General features: G+C 38.3%; 1 protein-coding gene across 1 annotated transcript; it reads right to left on the reverse strand.

Annotated features, from left to right (window-relative positions):
• Nucleotides 1-11,271: 11,271 nt before the first annotated feature.
• Nucleotides 11,272-11,604, reverse strand: LOC149248143 (uncharacterized). The gene has a single exon (XM_089447828.1). The coding sequence runs from the start codon at nt 11,602-11,604 to the stop codon at nt 11,272-11,274; it is 333 nt and encodes a 110-aa protein (XP_089303954.1).
• Between the last annotated feature and the right edge of the window lie 4,360 nt (nt 11,605-15,964).

The raw sequence follows: 15,964 nt of genomic DNA on the forward strand, positions 1-15,964 counted from the left end.
CTATCAATTCTTCTGGATTCAGTCCTCCTTGGTATACCGGTACCTCGGTCTTTGGCCTGGCTGTGGATTTCAACACTGACTGAAAGAACCTCATCTCAGGAGTAACCTGTACAACTTCCTCCTCTTCTGTAGCTTCAACTTCGGGTTCACTGACATCTCCATCATCTATGTTTCTGTCTGAAGTTAACGCATCCAATCTAGCTCGCAGCTCTTCTACTGTTTCCATTATTTCAGCATTTGCAACAGGTCGTCCTCTTCCACCACGTCCTCGTCCTCTTCCAAATCTAAAATCCATCCTTCTCCTGCTCCTGAGATTCAATTCAATGTCAGTTGATGGCTCTGATACCACTAATGATGATGGCGTGGTTGCAGGCGTTAGGGATAATCTTCCCAATCTGGCAGTAAGTTCTTCTATATCAGCCTCAATTTCCCTTTCTACTTCTATTTGCGTATCAGTCATTAACTGATAGCTTCATTTATTTCTCCGAGCCCACAAACCTTGTTAATTGATAGAATTAGGGCTTTATTACTATCGGACGGTAATTTTACAAGAATTACGCCAAAACACTATCGGGGCTTTTAAAGAGGAACAACACAATCGGCGGCTTTATGCTATCGGTTGTAATTCTAAAAGAATTACATTAAACACTATTGCGGCCTTATAATGTCCCTTTCCCTTTCCCCCGATGCGATATCGGCGATCGCTATCGGCGGATCTCCAAACCACAATGCCTCCAATATGCGATGAACCCCGCGGACCCGACGCACTATAGGCTCCCTTTTATATGGATATCGGGTCCGGCCTATCGGCGGTTCCCTATCGGCGCTTTCCTATCGGCGGTCTGTAATATAATGGGTCTGCGGACCCGACGCCACTTCAAACTGCTATTTATAATATTTCGGATCCGGTTATTGGAGCGTACAGTCTAAGCCTTTGCGGAACCGACGCCTTTTTATGAAACTCTGTATAATATTTCGGCTCCGGTCAGTCGGAGCTCTCCCACTTAGCCGTACTAAAGGCTCCTTTCGGACCCGACACCTTTATATGCTACACTTTATAATACTTCGGCTCCGGGATATCGGAGCGCACAGTTAAGAGTTTAAAAGGCCCTCTCACCCTTTCGACGCGATATTTGGTTCGGACCCGATGGGGTATGAATCAATCTTAACAATGCTTCATGTCCGCCACAATGTCTCGCTTAAGGGAAAATAGCATAAACCTTAGTATAAACAGAAATACACACGGAACTTTATAAAAGGAATTATGGAGCCTGCGTACGCTGAATTGAAAAGAAAACTCCCATAAAGGCTTCGATCAACCATCAAGCGGGAAAAACAAAGCAATTCAACAACTATCGATATACAGGAATAATTGCATAAACGCACATACAGTTCAATTAACAGAAGGCTTGTTAAATCAGATAGACCGAGAGAAAAGTTTTAAGTAATAATGCTTTGGCACTCACTCCTCTCTTCTCTATTGAGAGTGTCGCTGCCTCTTTATTTATAATTAAAGGATAGGCCTTCTCGGTCCTTATCCGTTACAAAAGCATGCTTTACAAGAATGATTTAAAGCGTAAAAGCTTTACTACATCCTATTCATCTGTGATAATATTAGCATGTTTTATTTCTAGATTTTATTCTATCTTTAACTAAAAAAACATGAAATTTGCAGGCTAAAGAACCCCACTCCCTTGCCTGTAGATTTTTTTGGATTTTTGGAATAAGTTGGAAGACTTTTTCCCTCTGAGTCACATGCTCCTGCATCACTTGTCCACACAACACTCACTCTACATAGAAGGAAACATTGAAACTCTCATTTATGCCCTTAGGAAAATCCACGCCTGCGGAACTCGTGCCCTCCAATAGCGATCCACCCTTGCATTGGAGAAAAAAAGAGGATTGGATGCCAAGGTAAGGAATCAACATTTTTCTCCGTCACAATCTTGTAAATCAACACTCATTGAAGGTATTATTCAAGTACCCAATTTTGCATTTGAAATAATCATGCCATATATACAAAGAAACGTAACATTATTATATTGTTAGTTATGAAAATGAATTTGTAGATGATTCAATGTTGAATGGTTTCATATAAGGAATGTGGTTGTGTAAATATTTCAAATTCTATAAAATTAACTCTACAATCAAATTTAAAAGAGGTTAAAAAAAAGGAGCTTTGAGATTGGTTGAAGGTTTGAAAGTTGAAGTGAATCTTGGAAGAATTTTTTTAATAAGGGTTGGAGGCATTTTGTGAAAGAATGGAATCATTCAAAAATAAAAAGAAAAGAAAATAAGATTAGTGTTTTATCATTGCATTTGGGGCTAATAATTTAGATACAAAAGGATATCTTAATAAAAGAAGAATTTTTAGTGACATGTCCTAGATTATCCTAAAATTGAATAAGCAGGTCTAAGAACACTTGCTTTTGTGTGAAATTGTGTATGATTTTGCATGCATGACACTTTATTTTATGTCTAGTTCTGGCACTTCCTTGTAATTTGTCATGACACACATGGAGTAACATGGTGTTAAAATGAAGTCAATTATTTTCATGTTACAAGAAGATAGCAAGTTGCTTGGAGCATCCACCAAATAGTGTTTTTGAAGCATTATGTTTCATCAATACGCATGTTGTAAAAATTAAAGGAGAAAACTTTGGATTTTAAGCATTACAAAGGGTAAATTTGTAAACCCTTTCAAGGAAATAAAGTGTTTTTCAAGTAAAATATCAATTGTAGCTTGTCTAAAATTGAATAATGAGGTCAAGTGATTCAATCCTTGTAATCGCACTTTAGGTTGCATGATTGATGGTACCTGACACCCTGGTGACATCAAATCAAAGAAGTGTGACACCTTAGCATATGAGCAAATAAGTGAGTGCAAGAAAGCATGACAAGTGAGTGTGAGAAAAATGTGTAAAGGAGGAAAGTGTTTACAAAGCACATCTTAGGAACTCAAGAATTTGCAAGAGTACAACTAAGAATTGCAAAATCGAATTAAAGCACTTGACTGGAACTTGCATAACAAACAAAGCATAATTGATCACATTGTTGATACAATACAATTAATAGATGATCTTCAAATTCAAGATATGCAAGTAATTAAAGAACTTCAAATAAAAATTAAGAGAAAAAGAATATCAAATTGATGACATGCTTTATGCAACATATACAACCAAGTTTGATGCAATTTGTGACAAAAAGTATCTAATACAAAAGGCTAATGCAATTTGTGATAAAAATGTACTCATCCAGAAGGATGATGTAACTTGTGACATAAAGGAGCTAATAGATAAGATTGATGCAACATATGATACAGAAGATCTTATCTGAAAGATTAAGATATCATATGATACAAATGAAATCATGTAAAAGGTTGATGCAACTTTTGACATAAATACATAATATAGGTGGTTGATGCTCATTGTGATACAAAAGACCTAACAGATATAGAATGGTGTAGTGAATTGATGAAGGAAACAATGAATGAAGATGAGTCATAAGAAGAATCACAAAATGAAAACAACATTAGCAACGACAAATGTGAAGAAGCAAAAGAACAACAAAATGGTATTTCTAGGATGTTTGTTAGAACTTGAGAATAGTTATTGTTCAACAAAAATCAACATGGATTGGGATATGACAAAGAAAATTCCTTACATATTCTAGATTACTCAAAATCAATTCAATTTATGAGTGTTAGACTTTTTTAAGATGTTCATAATATTTTTAACAAATGCTAACATTATCAAAGAGTCAGTGACCTATTTTTGATCTTCATTCATGTCTTCATTGTAGGAAGAAAAATTACCTTTTATAAAAATGTCAAAAGCAGAAGTAGGTTAAGAAGGAAACTCGTTGTGGATGGATAAATTCATGGATATGGAATCAAGAGGTAAAGAAACTGCATAAATTTTACCGTATAGCCAAGACCAAGGTAAAACATAGAAAAAGAAGAAAAGTAAAAAGTAAAAATCTATCAAGCAATCATTCTAGATGATTTTGGGCACAAACTAAATCTAATTCTATATGTTGTCTAAAATCAATGATGGTACTCTCAACACCTCAAGGGGGGAGCACAATGATAGAAAGAAACTCTCATACACCTTTACAAGGAGGAGTAAATTTATGAAGTAAAATTGGCTACTAGTAAACCATAAACCAAGATTATCAGTGGAATATGGTTAATGGTCAACTAGAAAAACTACCAACTAAAATGAAGATGGTTAGTTTTCAAATAACAAAACCACCACAAGTAAAGAATCCAAAGCTTCATCTTGGATACATTCATCAAACTTCTCACCTTGCACTTGATAGGGGGGAATATCAAATAACAAAGATGATAGATCAATGAAAATTCAATCAACATTTGAGAATTTCATCATAACAACTGGTCTTCTCAAATCAATCAAATCAACTATTAGGATTCTAATAAGAAAGAATGAGAATGTTCAAACATGGAATTTGTTCCATGAGGGCCTCACTTAATGAACCTTTGACATATCACATGCGTTTGTGGCATACTAAACAATACCGCTAATTTGACTAAATATTGGAAAATACCTATAAAAATCACATTATATAAGCCCCTACCACTATGAACCCAATACACCTTCCTAATTTAAAAAACTCCTACTTTCTTTTTTTTTTGTAAGCTGAGGTAGTGCCTTTCTTTTTCTATTCATATAAATCCAGGTTAAGCCATATACATCGTTTTGGTGGCCTCAACCCGCCCAAATGGGAAACCAAGTCTGTTGGCCACCTCAAATTAAAATATGCCATCCAGTAACAAAAATGGGTAAGTCTATCAATCCATGCTAAGTATACTTCACAACAGAAAAAACTAAACATATATCCAGTAGTCATGAAAACAGGCAAAAAGGATGAAATATTGTCCTCAAAATCTAGCCATGGAGGCAGCAGCTCGGCTTAAGGGTCATTCTTCCCCACCCTCGGGTGGTATCACCTCTGCTCGTTGTGCTGGAATGAGCTGCTTCAGCTGTTGCTGGATTTCGTCCAGCTTACTATCTTGCATGATCATGGTGATTTGCAGGTTCTTCATTTCTTTTTTCATGTTAGGCATGCCTTGGGCCAGTTCCGCCATTTCTCCTGCAACTTGCTCCAGCGCCTTTGCCAGTAGGCATTTCAACACCCAGTAAACGTGCAAGGCCTGTTTATATAGGGTCATGCGACCCCTCGTGTTACCCGGGTCTGGGATGAGGTCCCCCCACTCTTCCATTTCTGGCTCTGAGTCGTCCTCCATTACATTTTCCTCCAGCTCCTTAATTAGTCTGCGTATGTCCTCATCTGTGCCCTCTCTATACGCCCTTTCCGCCTCCTGGATGGTTTTCCTCATTGTTCTCCGGCTGCGTCTCTGTGGGGCCATCAAAGAGGTTGCGTTATTGTTGCGGCCAGGTTGGTTAGACCAGCCCCTTCCACCACGCCCCCTTCCCCGTCCCGTCCGCGCCATTTTGCCTCTTACTGTCGCCTGTGTATCCTGTCCAACAGAGAAGGTTAGATTCTCTGCCATTGCCTTTGTTCTCCTCTCCTGAGTACCCATTCCCCTGAATTGGCCTTCCACACTAAAATTTCTCCCTCTGGTCAGACTGCTCTCAATCTTTCCTCCCCTTGTCCCAGATAATTGGGTAACCTTTATAGTCTTCCCCATTTCCCAGATTGTTTCTTTGTCCTCCTCAAGCGGTCCCTAATCATCTCCCTTGCAGAAATCTAGAGGGGTTTTGCCCTGGTTGCCTCGGTTTCCTCCCATTCTGTGCCCTTCCCCTGAATTTTCCTTCGACCCTCCTTCCTCCTCCTTACTGCCATCTTTAAAGGATTTAACCCCCTCTGATATACTTCTCCCTTTCTCTACTAATCCTAGCTCTCCCTCTTCTTCCATCAGACTATCAACAATTAAGAAAATTACAGGATTCAGCTTTACGAAAACATACTCGGACCTGTGCGTCACCTCTGGTGAAACCAGCTTGTCCTTCGCTCCCGCTGTCTTCCTCCTTCGCTTCTTTGTGACCAACCTCATTACCCTCTCCTCTCTTGTTTGCCTTCTATCAACTTTCCCACGTCTAATCAATCCGACGCCGCCGATTTCTGCTGTTTCTTCCCCCACTCCCTTGTCAGCTCTATTCCTCGGGCGGCTGTCCCATCTGCATGCCTCCCCCGCGTCCTGTTTTATTATGGGAATGTTGGGAGGCCAGCACTGCCATCCATTCCCCTCCACGATCCGTTCCCACGTCATCTTCCCATCTCTCATCCCGATCGGGGGCCACTTGTAACTATTGCCTTGAGATCGTGTCCGTATTGTTGTCATGGTTGATAATTGCTTTGAGGGACTCCCACCTTTGATCATCCGTATGCATCGGCCATATACTATCCACTTTCCCCCTTTGTTCATTACATCCCCAGTTAGCAAGGAAATCTACTGCCTTATTGCCATCTCTTCTGGTATGATTGATAATCTTATAGCTTATTCTTTTCATGAGCGCTTCCATGTCTTGAATCAGGCCTGCCGTCCTCCAGCTCTGCGCTACTTTTTCCCAGTCCTTTCCATTATTCAACTTTCTCAGCATTTCTATCACTATCTTTGAGTCCCCCTCTATTTCCAAATTATTGTATCCATTTCTGATCGCTATTCTTAGTCCTTGGTGAATTGCTGTTAATTCTGCTTCGTTGTTGCTCATAATGCCTCCATGGTCTGCGTACACCCATCTTGTCCTTCCTTGATGGTCTCTGAAAATGCCACCAAATCCTGCTAGCCCTGGATTTCCTTTAGAGGCTCCATCGAAATTAAGTTTGATGAAGCCGTCTTGAGGGCGTCTGAAGTTGGCCGGGCTGCTGACAATCGTTACCAGATCCTTATATTTTTGGGGGTGAACCATTCCTTGTTCTAGATTGAGGTATGTCAGGATCTTACCTTCCTCCGGAGTTGTTTCCCAGTCTTCTTGATTCCAATTTTCCGTTAAGATAGTTTCTCTTATGTGAGTTTGGGTTCTTTTCCAGATCAATTCCGGGGCCATTTCTTTGTCTTGAAATATCCTTCGGTTTCTCTCTTTCCATATCATCCAGATATTTAAGCCCATCGTTAAACTCCAGGCTCTTCTTACTACCGGGCTCAAGAATTGGCCACGTCCCCATTGATTGATAGTTTCTTTTATGCTTTGAGGATCTCTGTTTGTCTTACCAAATAGCTTGTTGATTTTATCCCATTGTTGCTGGGCAAAAGGGCATGAGTTTAGCAGATGTTCCTGAGTTTCCTGGGCTTGCTTGCATAAGCAACATCTAGGGGGTCCATAGATTCCACGCTTCTGAATCTGGTCCCATGTTAGGATACGGCTTTTTCCAACCAACCATAAGAACATGGTTATCTTTGGCCACCAGCGGCTCTGCCATATTTGTTTCCATATGGAAGCATTTTCCTCTTGCCCTTGCTGCGTGGTTAGATGGTAGGCTTCTTTAATTGTGAAGGCTCCTGTCGTAGATTTACCCCATCTTAATATATCTGGACCTGTTCGAATGATTATTCTCCTAGACTTCATTTCTGTTGTGTATAGCTCTCTTTGTTCGGAATCTATGTTTCTGTCCCACACCTCTGGGTCCTTCCAAGTTCTCCAGGTTTCCTCCTGTCTTCCTTCATGCCAGTAATCTTTTACATGATTCATTCCTTCCTCCTTCGCTCTCTGACATGTATTCCTAAGGCCTTCCAATTCTTTCAATTTTGCTCTCTGCTGCCAGGCTTCATCCCAGAATTTAGCTGATTTCCTGTTCCGAATTTCCTAGAATGCATGTTTGGAGATTATATCTCTGTTTTGACTGGCCAAGTTCCAAATTGTAGAGCCTCTTGGAGATTCTTCCAGTCTTAAGAGGTCTTCAATTTTAGTGGGCATGTTGTATTTTTGCATCCAGATTCTTTTCCATAGGTCTCCTCCTCCCTTCATCCATCTCCACCACAGCTTCGCTCCCATTATTTGATTCAAGGTGTATGGATCTCTTAGCCCTAGTCCCCCTTCCGCCTTATTTTTTATCAGGCCTTTCCACGATATCAGGGCCCATTTCCTCTGTTGTTGTGGTCCTCCCTAGAGGAATTTTCTGAATATCTCTGCCATTTTTGTGCATGCCCCCTTTGGAACCACCATTGCCGACAAGGGGTAAATGGGAATTGCTTGTAGGACTGATCTCAGAAGCACTGCTCGTCCTGCTATGTTCAAGGTTCGAAAGGACCAATTTGCCAATCTATTCCGGAGTTTTTCTATAGTATGATGCCAATTTTCCATCCTGAGAGGATTTAGGGCTAGTTGTGTCCCTAAATACTTTGTGGGTAAATCTCCAGAGTGGAAGCCCAGAATTCTTGTCAAAAAGGATTTAACATTGCCCGGTGTGTTGAAGAAGAATGTACAAGATTTTTCCTTGTTAATTTGAGTACCTGAAGCTTCCATGAAAAGATCAAGAATCTTTTTCATTCTCTTTACTTCTCTTAGAGAGACTACACAGAAAAGCATAATATCATCTACAAATTGCTGGTGTGTGATCAGCAGGTTGTTGCCCCAAAGTCTTAACCCTTTAATTTTCCTTTCTCTCAGATCTTTCTTGATATATCTGCCAAGTCCTTCTGCTGCTATGATAAACAAGAAAGGAGATAGAGGATCTCCTTGCCTCAGCCCTCTTGTGGCATTGAACGTCGAGGTTGGAGTTCCGTTTAGGAGGATGGAGAAATTTGGTGTGGCGATCATATCTTGCACCCATTTAATCCATCTATTGTTGAAACCAAATGCTGCTAGAACCGATTTAAGATAATCCCAGTTCAAACGGTCATAAGCTTTTGAGAGATCCAACTTGATCATCATTCCCGCTTCCTTTTTGATTTTCAATGAATGCACTACTTCTTGAGAGACTACTAGGCCATCCAATATTTGTCTTCCTTCCACAAACCCAGTTTGTTCCAGAGAGATAATACTTGACAGAATTGGCTTCAGTCTCTTGGCTATCAATGTGGCAATGATCTTGTAAATTACGTTACATAAAGCTATGGGTCTAAAGCCCTGGGTAGTTTCCGAGTTAGCATTTTTGGGAATGAGAGACAAGAGGGTTGAGTTAAGACCAGGACATACCTTCTGATTTCAACGTGATTCTTCCACTACCTCCAGAATGTCTTGTCCCAAGAATTTCCAGCCTTCTTGGTAGAATTCTATAGTGAATCCGTCTGGTCCTGGAGCTTTATTCTTCTTCATCCCTTTCACAATCTCTTCCACTTCTTCTAGGGTTGCAGCTCTCATGAGGGCTAAGTTCTGGTCCCTAGTGATCAATTCAGGGATTTCATTGCAAATCCTTTCTATAGCTGCTCTTCTGTTGACCTGGGGTTCTATAAGGAGGTCTTTGAAATGATCTACTAGATTCTGCTCCATTTCCTCATGCTGGGTTAAACGTCTTCCTTCTTCATTGGTGATGGAAAAAATTCGGTTTCTCTGTCTGTGCTGGATCATGGCTTGATGGAAAAATTTCATGTTTCTTTCTCCTTCTCTAAGCCAGTTCACTCTTGATTTTTGTTTCCATAAAATCTCCTCCTGTTTTCTTCGTTCTTCTATTTGGCTTATTAATATTCCTTCCTCCTTAATTCTTTCCTCACTTCGTCCTTCTGTGATTATTTCTTGTTGAAGGGTTGCCATTTTCTGGTCTAATAGTTGTTGTTCTTTAAATATATTCCCAAATTCTTCCCTGTTCCATTTTTTGATTTTCCCCTTAAGCTCTTTTAATTTTAGTTGGAAGGTCTGCATTCTGCTTCTGCCTTTTTGCTGGCTCTGGTTCCACCATTCCTCCACTTTTGTCATGAAATTCTGGTCCCTAAGCCAAAAAGCTTCGAACCTGAAGGGGTGTCTTTTAGGGCATGCCTTAATGTCAATTTCTAGTCGTATCGGCCAGTGATCTGAACCCATTCCTGGTAAGATCCTTGCTTCAAGAAATATGTCTCTACTAAGAATTTGTTCAGATAGTAGGAATCTGTCCAGTCTTGAAGCGATTTGGTTTGTACCTCCTCTTCTGTTATTCCATGTGTATATCCCGTTAGTGGTAGATATGTCCACCAATCATTGTTCCGATATCATATCACCAAAGGCTTCCATGTCCGGATCTGTTCTTCTCAAACCCCCCCATTTTTCCTCTAGGGTAGTGATCATGTTAAAGTCACCCCCTACTATCCAAGGTAAATCTGGGAATAAACCTCAAAGTGTTCCTACCTTCTGGAGGAAGCTTCTGCATTCTCCTATTAGATGGGGACCATACACTCCAGTGAAAAGGACCCATTCATTCGAACCTATGTTCCGGAATTTGCCTGAGAGGATTCGAGGCAAGCTTACCCAATTTTCAAATTGAACTTCCTCTGTATTCCAAAGAATTTCCAAGCCTCCTGCACTACCTACAGCATCCTGTCCCATTACTCCGTAATGGGGTTGATATCTCTGCATTATTTCCTTCAACTTCTGTTCACTTATTTTGGTTTCCTGAATAATCATTATATTGGGTTTGTCTCTTTTCAACCTATCCTTTAGATATCTTTGTTTCCCCTACTGTTTAACCCTCTAATATTCCACGTTGTTATTATCATTTTAACAATTTAAGTGGTTGTTGGAATACCTCTGATAGAGGTATGACCTATCCTGAGTTGACTAACATTTCTCCAACTATTTGGATGGTTTCACTCATAGGTCTTCTCCCTCTTTTCCTCCCTGCTTTTCCAGTGTTTCCCGCTTCCATGCTTTGTCCTCCTTGTGTTCCTAGCTGTTCTGGTTGATTTGCTGCAGTTGTCCCTCCTTTCTCCTTGTATTTTTGGAACATTTCCTTGTATAATTGTTTTTGTTCTTCCGGGATGAATCTTTCATCCAGATGACACCATTCTTGCAGAAGTCTCTTCATAACTTGTTCTTCTTCACTTCCTTTTTCCTTTTGTGGGTCTATTTCCATTTCAGATAGGTCTTGGGGAGTTCCCAGGTTTTCTCCTGCTTTCTCTTGTTCTACTATAGTTTGCATCATGTCTTTTTCTACTGCCCTTTTTGTAGGTTCCCCTGGTTCCTCTTCATTGGCTGCCTTCTCCAATTCCATTTCCTCCTCCTGTAGTACTCCAAACTTGTTTTGGTTTTCTCTAGTTACTGTTTTGACAGTTGATTTTACATGGACTGATCCTTTTTGAGATTTCCTTCTGGTAAGCACTTCCGTGAACCCTTCGTCATCTTCCCTGTTTGGCTCTGTCTCCTTTTGTTCCTCCTTCCCCTATTCTGCTACCTCTCCAGATGCATTCAAGGGGCATTGTTTAATAAGGTGACCGTATTCGTGGCATCTTCGACATCTAAATGGGATATGCTCGTAATCCACTGGTTGCTGCCAGATCTCATCATGGTACTCTAATTCAATATACTCCGGTAGCGGTTCTGTGATATTCATGTATACACAGATCCTGGCATAGGATGTGTATTTTCCCCTTTTGGTGGTCTCCGCCACTTTCACAAATGTCCCAATCGTGTTTCCTATCCCTTCCAGAATCTCTGGATCCCAGAACTCGATTGGGAGTCCAAACAATCTTACCCAGATAGGCGCCGCTAGCATTTTCTCCTTATCTGGGTTATAACATTCCTCCCAGTGCCTTATGAATAGTCCAGCGTTATTAAGGAAATATGGTCCTCCCTCAAAGATCCTCTCCTTATCTTCCAGGCTAGTGAAAATGACTGTAAAAAAACCCTTTGCCCCTAGTTTTAAGTCTATATGTCCCTTGGGCTTCCATCGCTGCTATATCCATTTGGCCAAGTCTTTCTTAGACGGCCAGGTTCCCACAAACTTACAAATCAGGGCATGATCTTTCATGTATTCTCTATATTCTTCCAGTTTATTGTTTGGAATTACGTACCTGGGTCTTTTCGTTGCTCTGGGTAGACATCTACTTCCCAACCCTGTCTGCCAGCGAGCGCCCATGACTGGAATATCTTTATTACTCCTTCCGGCACCTCTGTATCCCCCGTTTCTGCTGGTCTCACCTGCCGCTACATTTTTGTAGGAGGGGATCTCTCCCCTCCCATCCCCATCTGTCATTTCTCTATCAGTACTGCCTTTCTATGACTCCCCTCACTGCTTCTTACCTCTGCACTTCTCGCCTCTCTAGTCAAATTCGAGTGGCTTTAGGCTTCCTCTGATCTTTGTTCCAGAAACAGGACTACCAGAAGCGGTCCGTGCCGGAACCCTAACCCTAGTTGGAAACCCTCATCGCTTTCTCCCTCTGATTTCACATCCAAGCCTGCAAACCAAAAATGTCGATAATATAAAAAACTCCTACTTTCACTAGAAATTGTAGGTATCCATTTTTTCATTAACAATTTTTATATTGCTTTATATTTTTCATTAAATTTGAGCTCCATTTTTTTATACCTACCACTAGAAAAACTCTCTACCCCCTAATATATGCTCAATATATTATGTCATTTTCCCTCAATATATATCCCCAATATGAATGCACGTGGTATGGTATTGCTCCCCTAATGAAGCCCTTGTGAGTTGTTCACTTCCAGAAATTTGCGATTTTTTAGGCATATCTTCATCAAAGTTCAACTGAATAGTTTTAGATTGAATATAACAAAATTGATTTGTATAATTATTCAAAGTTATGATTGGGGGGGAGGGAAAATGTTACCGCCTGTGAGTCCCTAGAAAATCACAAAATTTTAGACCACACAAATATTAGTTGTAAACCTTATCTTTGATGAGGTGTTGTCATGATCCACTAACGAGTTGTTAGTGAGACCTATAGCTTGAATGATCCAGTTGATGTACTATAAATCAAGATCCTGAGATTAATATAGAGTTAAGAGAATTGCTTAAGGTATTTTCCGCCATTTGTTTATCTTGTCACACTTGCTCCAACTCATAAAAATTATCATGAACTTCATAGTAAAATTAAATGTTGGCGAATTCCCAAAACACCGTAGGATGAAAGAGTATCACCTTTGCAACACTAAGAGGTTTGAAGATGAAAACCATTTATCTTAGATTGTCCAACTTATACTCACATTCGATCTAATTTTCAAAATATTTGTCACACTATTGGCCTTCTTGACCTTTTAAGTCAACAAAACTATGGCCATCTTGGAATGTTTATCTTGATGTTTTTCAAGCATAGAAATAGAATGTTAAAGAATTTTGAATAATCTCTCACTATCTTAAAATTTGATATACATATATATATATAGATGTACATATATATATATAGACACTTTAATTACAAATATAAAAAACCATATACATATATTATAGCCCAATTAAAACGAAAAAATATATTAACTAATAAAATAGTCCCACAGATATGGTCCAACAGTTAAGTGAAGACATTTAACAGTTAAGTGAAGACATTTAATCACAAGCTTGAGCATAACTATATATGCATGGCATGATTGCTTCAATTAGAAAAAAAATCCCACCCTCAATCAAATTAAATTACGTGAGATATTATTACTTATTACTTTTTATAGAAAAAGTTATGTGCGCGTATCACATATATGAAAATAAAAAATCATGTACACGTCACAGATGTATTTCTTCCATTGAAAAATAAATAAAATTCCCAACCTCAATTAAAGTAGAGTATGTGTGATACTGTTAATTATTACTTTTTATAATAGAAAAGGTTGTGCACGCTTGTCACATATATGAAAGTAAAAGGTCATGTACACGTCACATATCTTTGTTACGTTTGATTTATGATCCCCACATGTCTTTTTTAAAAAAATTACACGTCACATATCTTTATTACGTTTGATTTATGATCCCCACATGTCTTTTTTAAAGAAATTGAGTGGGTCAAAGTAAAAGGTCATGTACACGTCACATATCTTTATTGCTACGTTTGATTTATGATCCCACATGTCTCTTTTAAAGAAATTGAGTAGGCCCACTATTGTTTGACTTTTTGTTTGTGGGTTTTAATTTTATTTTTTAAGCAAAGAAATATAAAAAAAATGCGATGGTTTCTTAGTTTTGTTGCGAGAACCATGAAAATAAAAAATAAAAAGTTCTATAATCTTGCTTATAAAGAAACCAAATAAAGTAAAAATAAAAGGTTTTACCAAATAAGGTAATGTAGAACAGTTTGACACTTTATCCCATAGGTATGATTATTTTGAAATATTATTTCTTTATCAATAATAATTATTATTATTATGGATCATTAGTGCTTAAGAGAATGTCGAAATCCGTTTTTAAGGCGTTTTTCTCTACCTACCAAAGCTCATGTGTACAGGGGGATGAGGATAGGTTATTGAATTTTACTAGTATTATCTAGTGACTAGATTGTAAAGAAGTGGATTACCAATACTCTTCTCCAAGTGCAATAATAAGGAATCTTTTTATAAATTTCAAATCTATAGACGGGTAGATTGAATGTCTAGCCATCTTGGTTTTGTACATTTAAGTCAAATGATCTTTATGATTCCTTTAAACTAAATTAAATGGAATGTCAAAAGCATTATTTATGATTGCTTTAAACGGAATTAAATAGAATGTCAAAAACATTGTTTATCACGATTTTGAGCAATAAGGTTTTTTAGTTATCCATATTATTAATTCATCAAAATTATTTATTAGTAAGATTTAGCATAATTTATTGAAGTGTGTTATGGCTCATAATTTGATTGAAAGATTTTTAATATAATGGTAATATTTAATTCTTTAAATTGTAATAAGTGCTAACTCTTTAGTAATTTTGAATTTTTGAAGCACGTACCATAGGTTTGAATCCCTTGGATATCATTAAAACTTGTTTTTTAAGGGAGTTGAACTCAATTTGGTGAATATGGTAGTAGAAATTATGTCAAGGTATTGCCAGTGGGGTCACCTTCAAAATTTTGGCATAAAATAATCTTATCAGCATTGGGTTTATACTGGCCTGGCCAAGCACATTGCAATGGCATGAATTTTCCTTATTCATGTGACCAAATGTCAAAGAAGGGTAACTGACACAAGTTTATTATTCTCCTCCATTATGCTATAATTGATTCACCAAATTTGAATGAGGATCACAACAAATTATGAGATGAATCTTCATATCTCCCCATGAGAGAGAAGTTATGTGAGGATATGCATAAAAGAAGTGGCTCATGCTTTAATCAAGAGAGAAGGGCTTGTCCACACAACACTCACTCTACATAGAAGGAAACATTGAAACCCTCATTTATGCCCTTAGGAAAATCCACGCCTGTGGAACTCGTGCCCTCCAATAGCGATCCACCCTTGCATTGGAGAAAAAAAAAGTATTGGATGCTAAGGTAAGGAATCAACATTTTTCTCCTTCGCAATATTGTAACTCAACGCTCATTGAAGGTATTATTCAAGTTAACCAATTTTGCATTTGAAATAATTATGCCATATATACAAAGAAACACAACATTATTATATTGTTAGTTATGAAAATGAATTTGTAGATGATTGAATGTTGAATGGTTTCATATAAGGAATGTGGTTGTGAAAATCTTTTAAATTCTATAAAATTAACTCTACAATCAAATCTAAAAGAGGTTAAAAAAAAGGAGCTTTGAGACTAGTTGAAGGTTTGAAAGTTGACGTGAAGATTGGAAGAATTTTTTTAAGAAGGGTTGGAGGCATTTTGTGAAAGAATGGAATCATTCAAAAATAAAAAGAAAAGAAAATAAGATTTGTGTTTTCTCATTGCATTTGGGGCTAATAATTTAACTACAAAAGGATATCTTAATAAAAGAATATTTTTTTAGTGACATGTCCTAGATTATCCTAAAATTGAATAAGCGGGTCTAAGAACACTTGCTTTTGTGTGAAACTGTGTATGATTTTGCATGCATGACACTTTATTTTATGTCTAATTCGGGCACTTCCTTGTAATTTTTCATGACACACATGGAGTAACATGGTGTTAAAATGAAGTCAATTATTTTCATGTTACAAGAAGATA

This window comes from Pinus tabuliformis, chromosome 7 (genome assembly GCF_031772625.1).
Source record: "Pinus tabuliformis cultivar Carrire ecotype Pingquan chromosome 7, CPIR1, whole genome shotgun sequence".
Lineage (NCBI taxonomy): Eukaryota > Viridiplantae > Streptophyta > Pinopsida > Pinales > Pinaceae > Pinus > Pinus tabuliformis.

Coding starts and splice junctions, on each gene's coding strand:
- LOC149248143 (XM_089447828.1), bottom strand. CDS start 11,604: ATGCTAGCGGCGCCTATCTGGGTAAGATTGTTTGGACTCCCAATCGAG.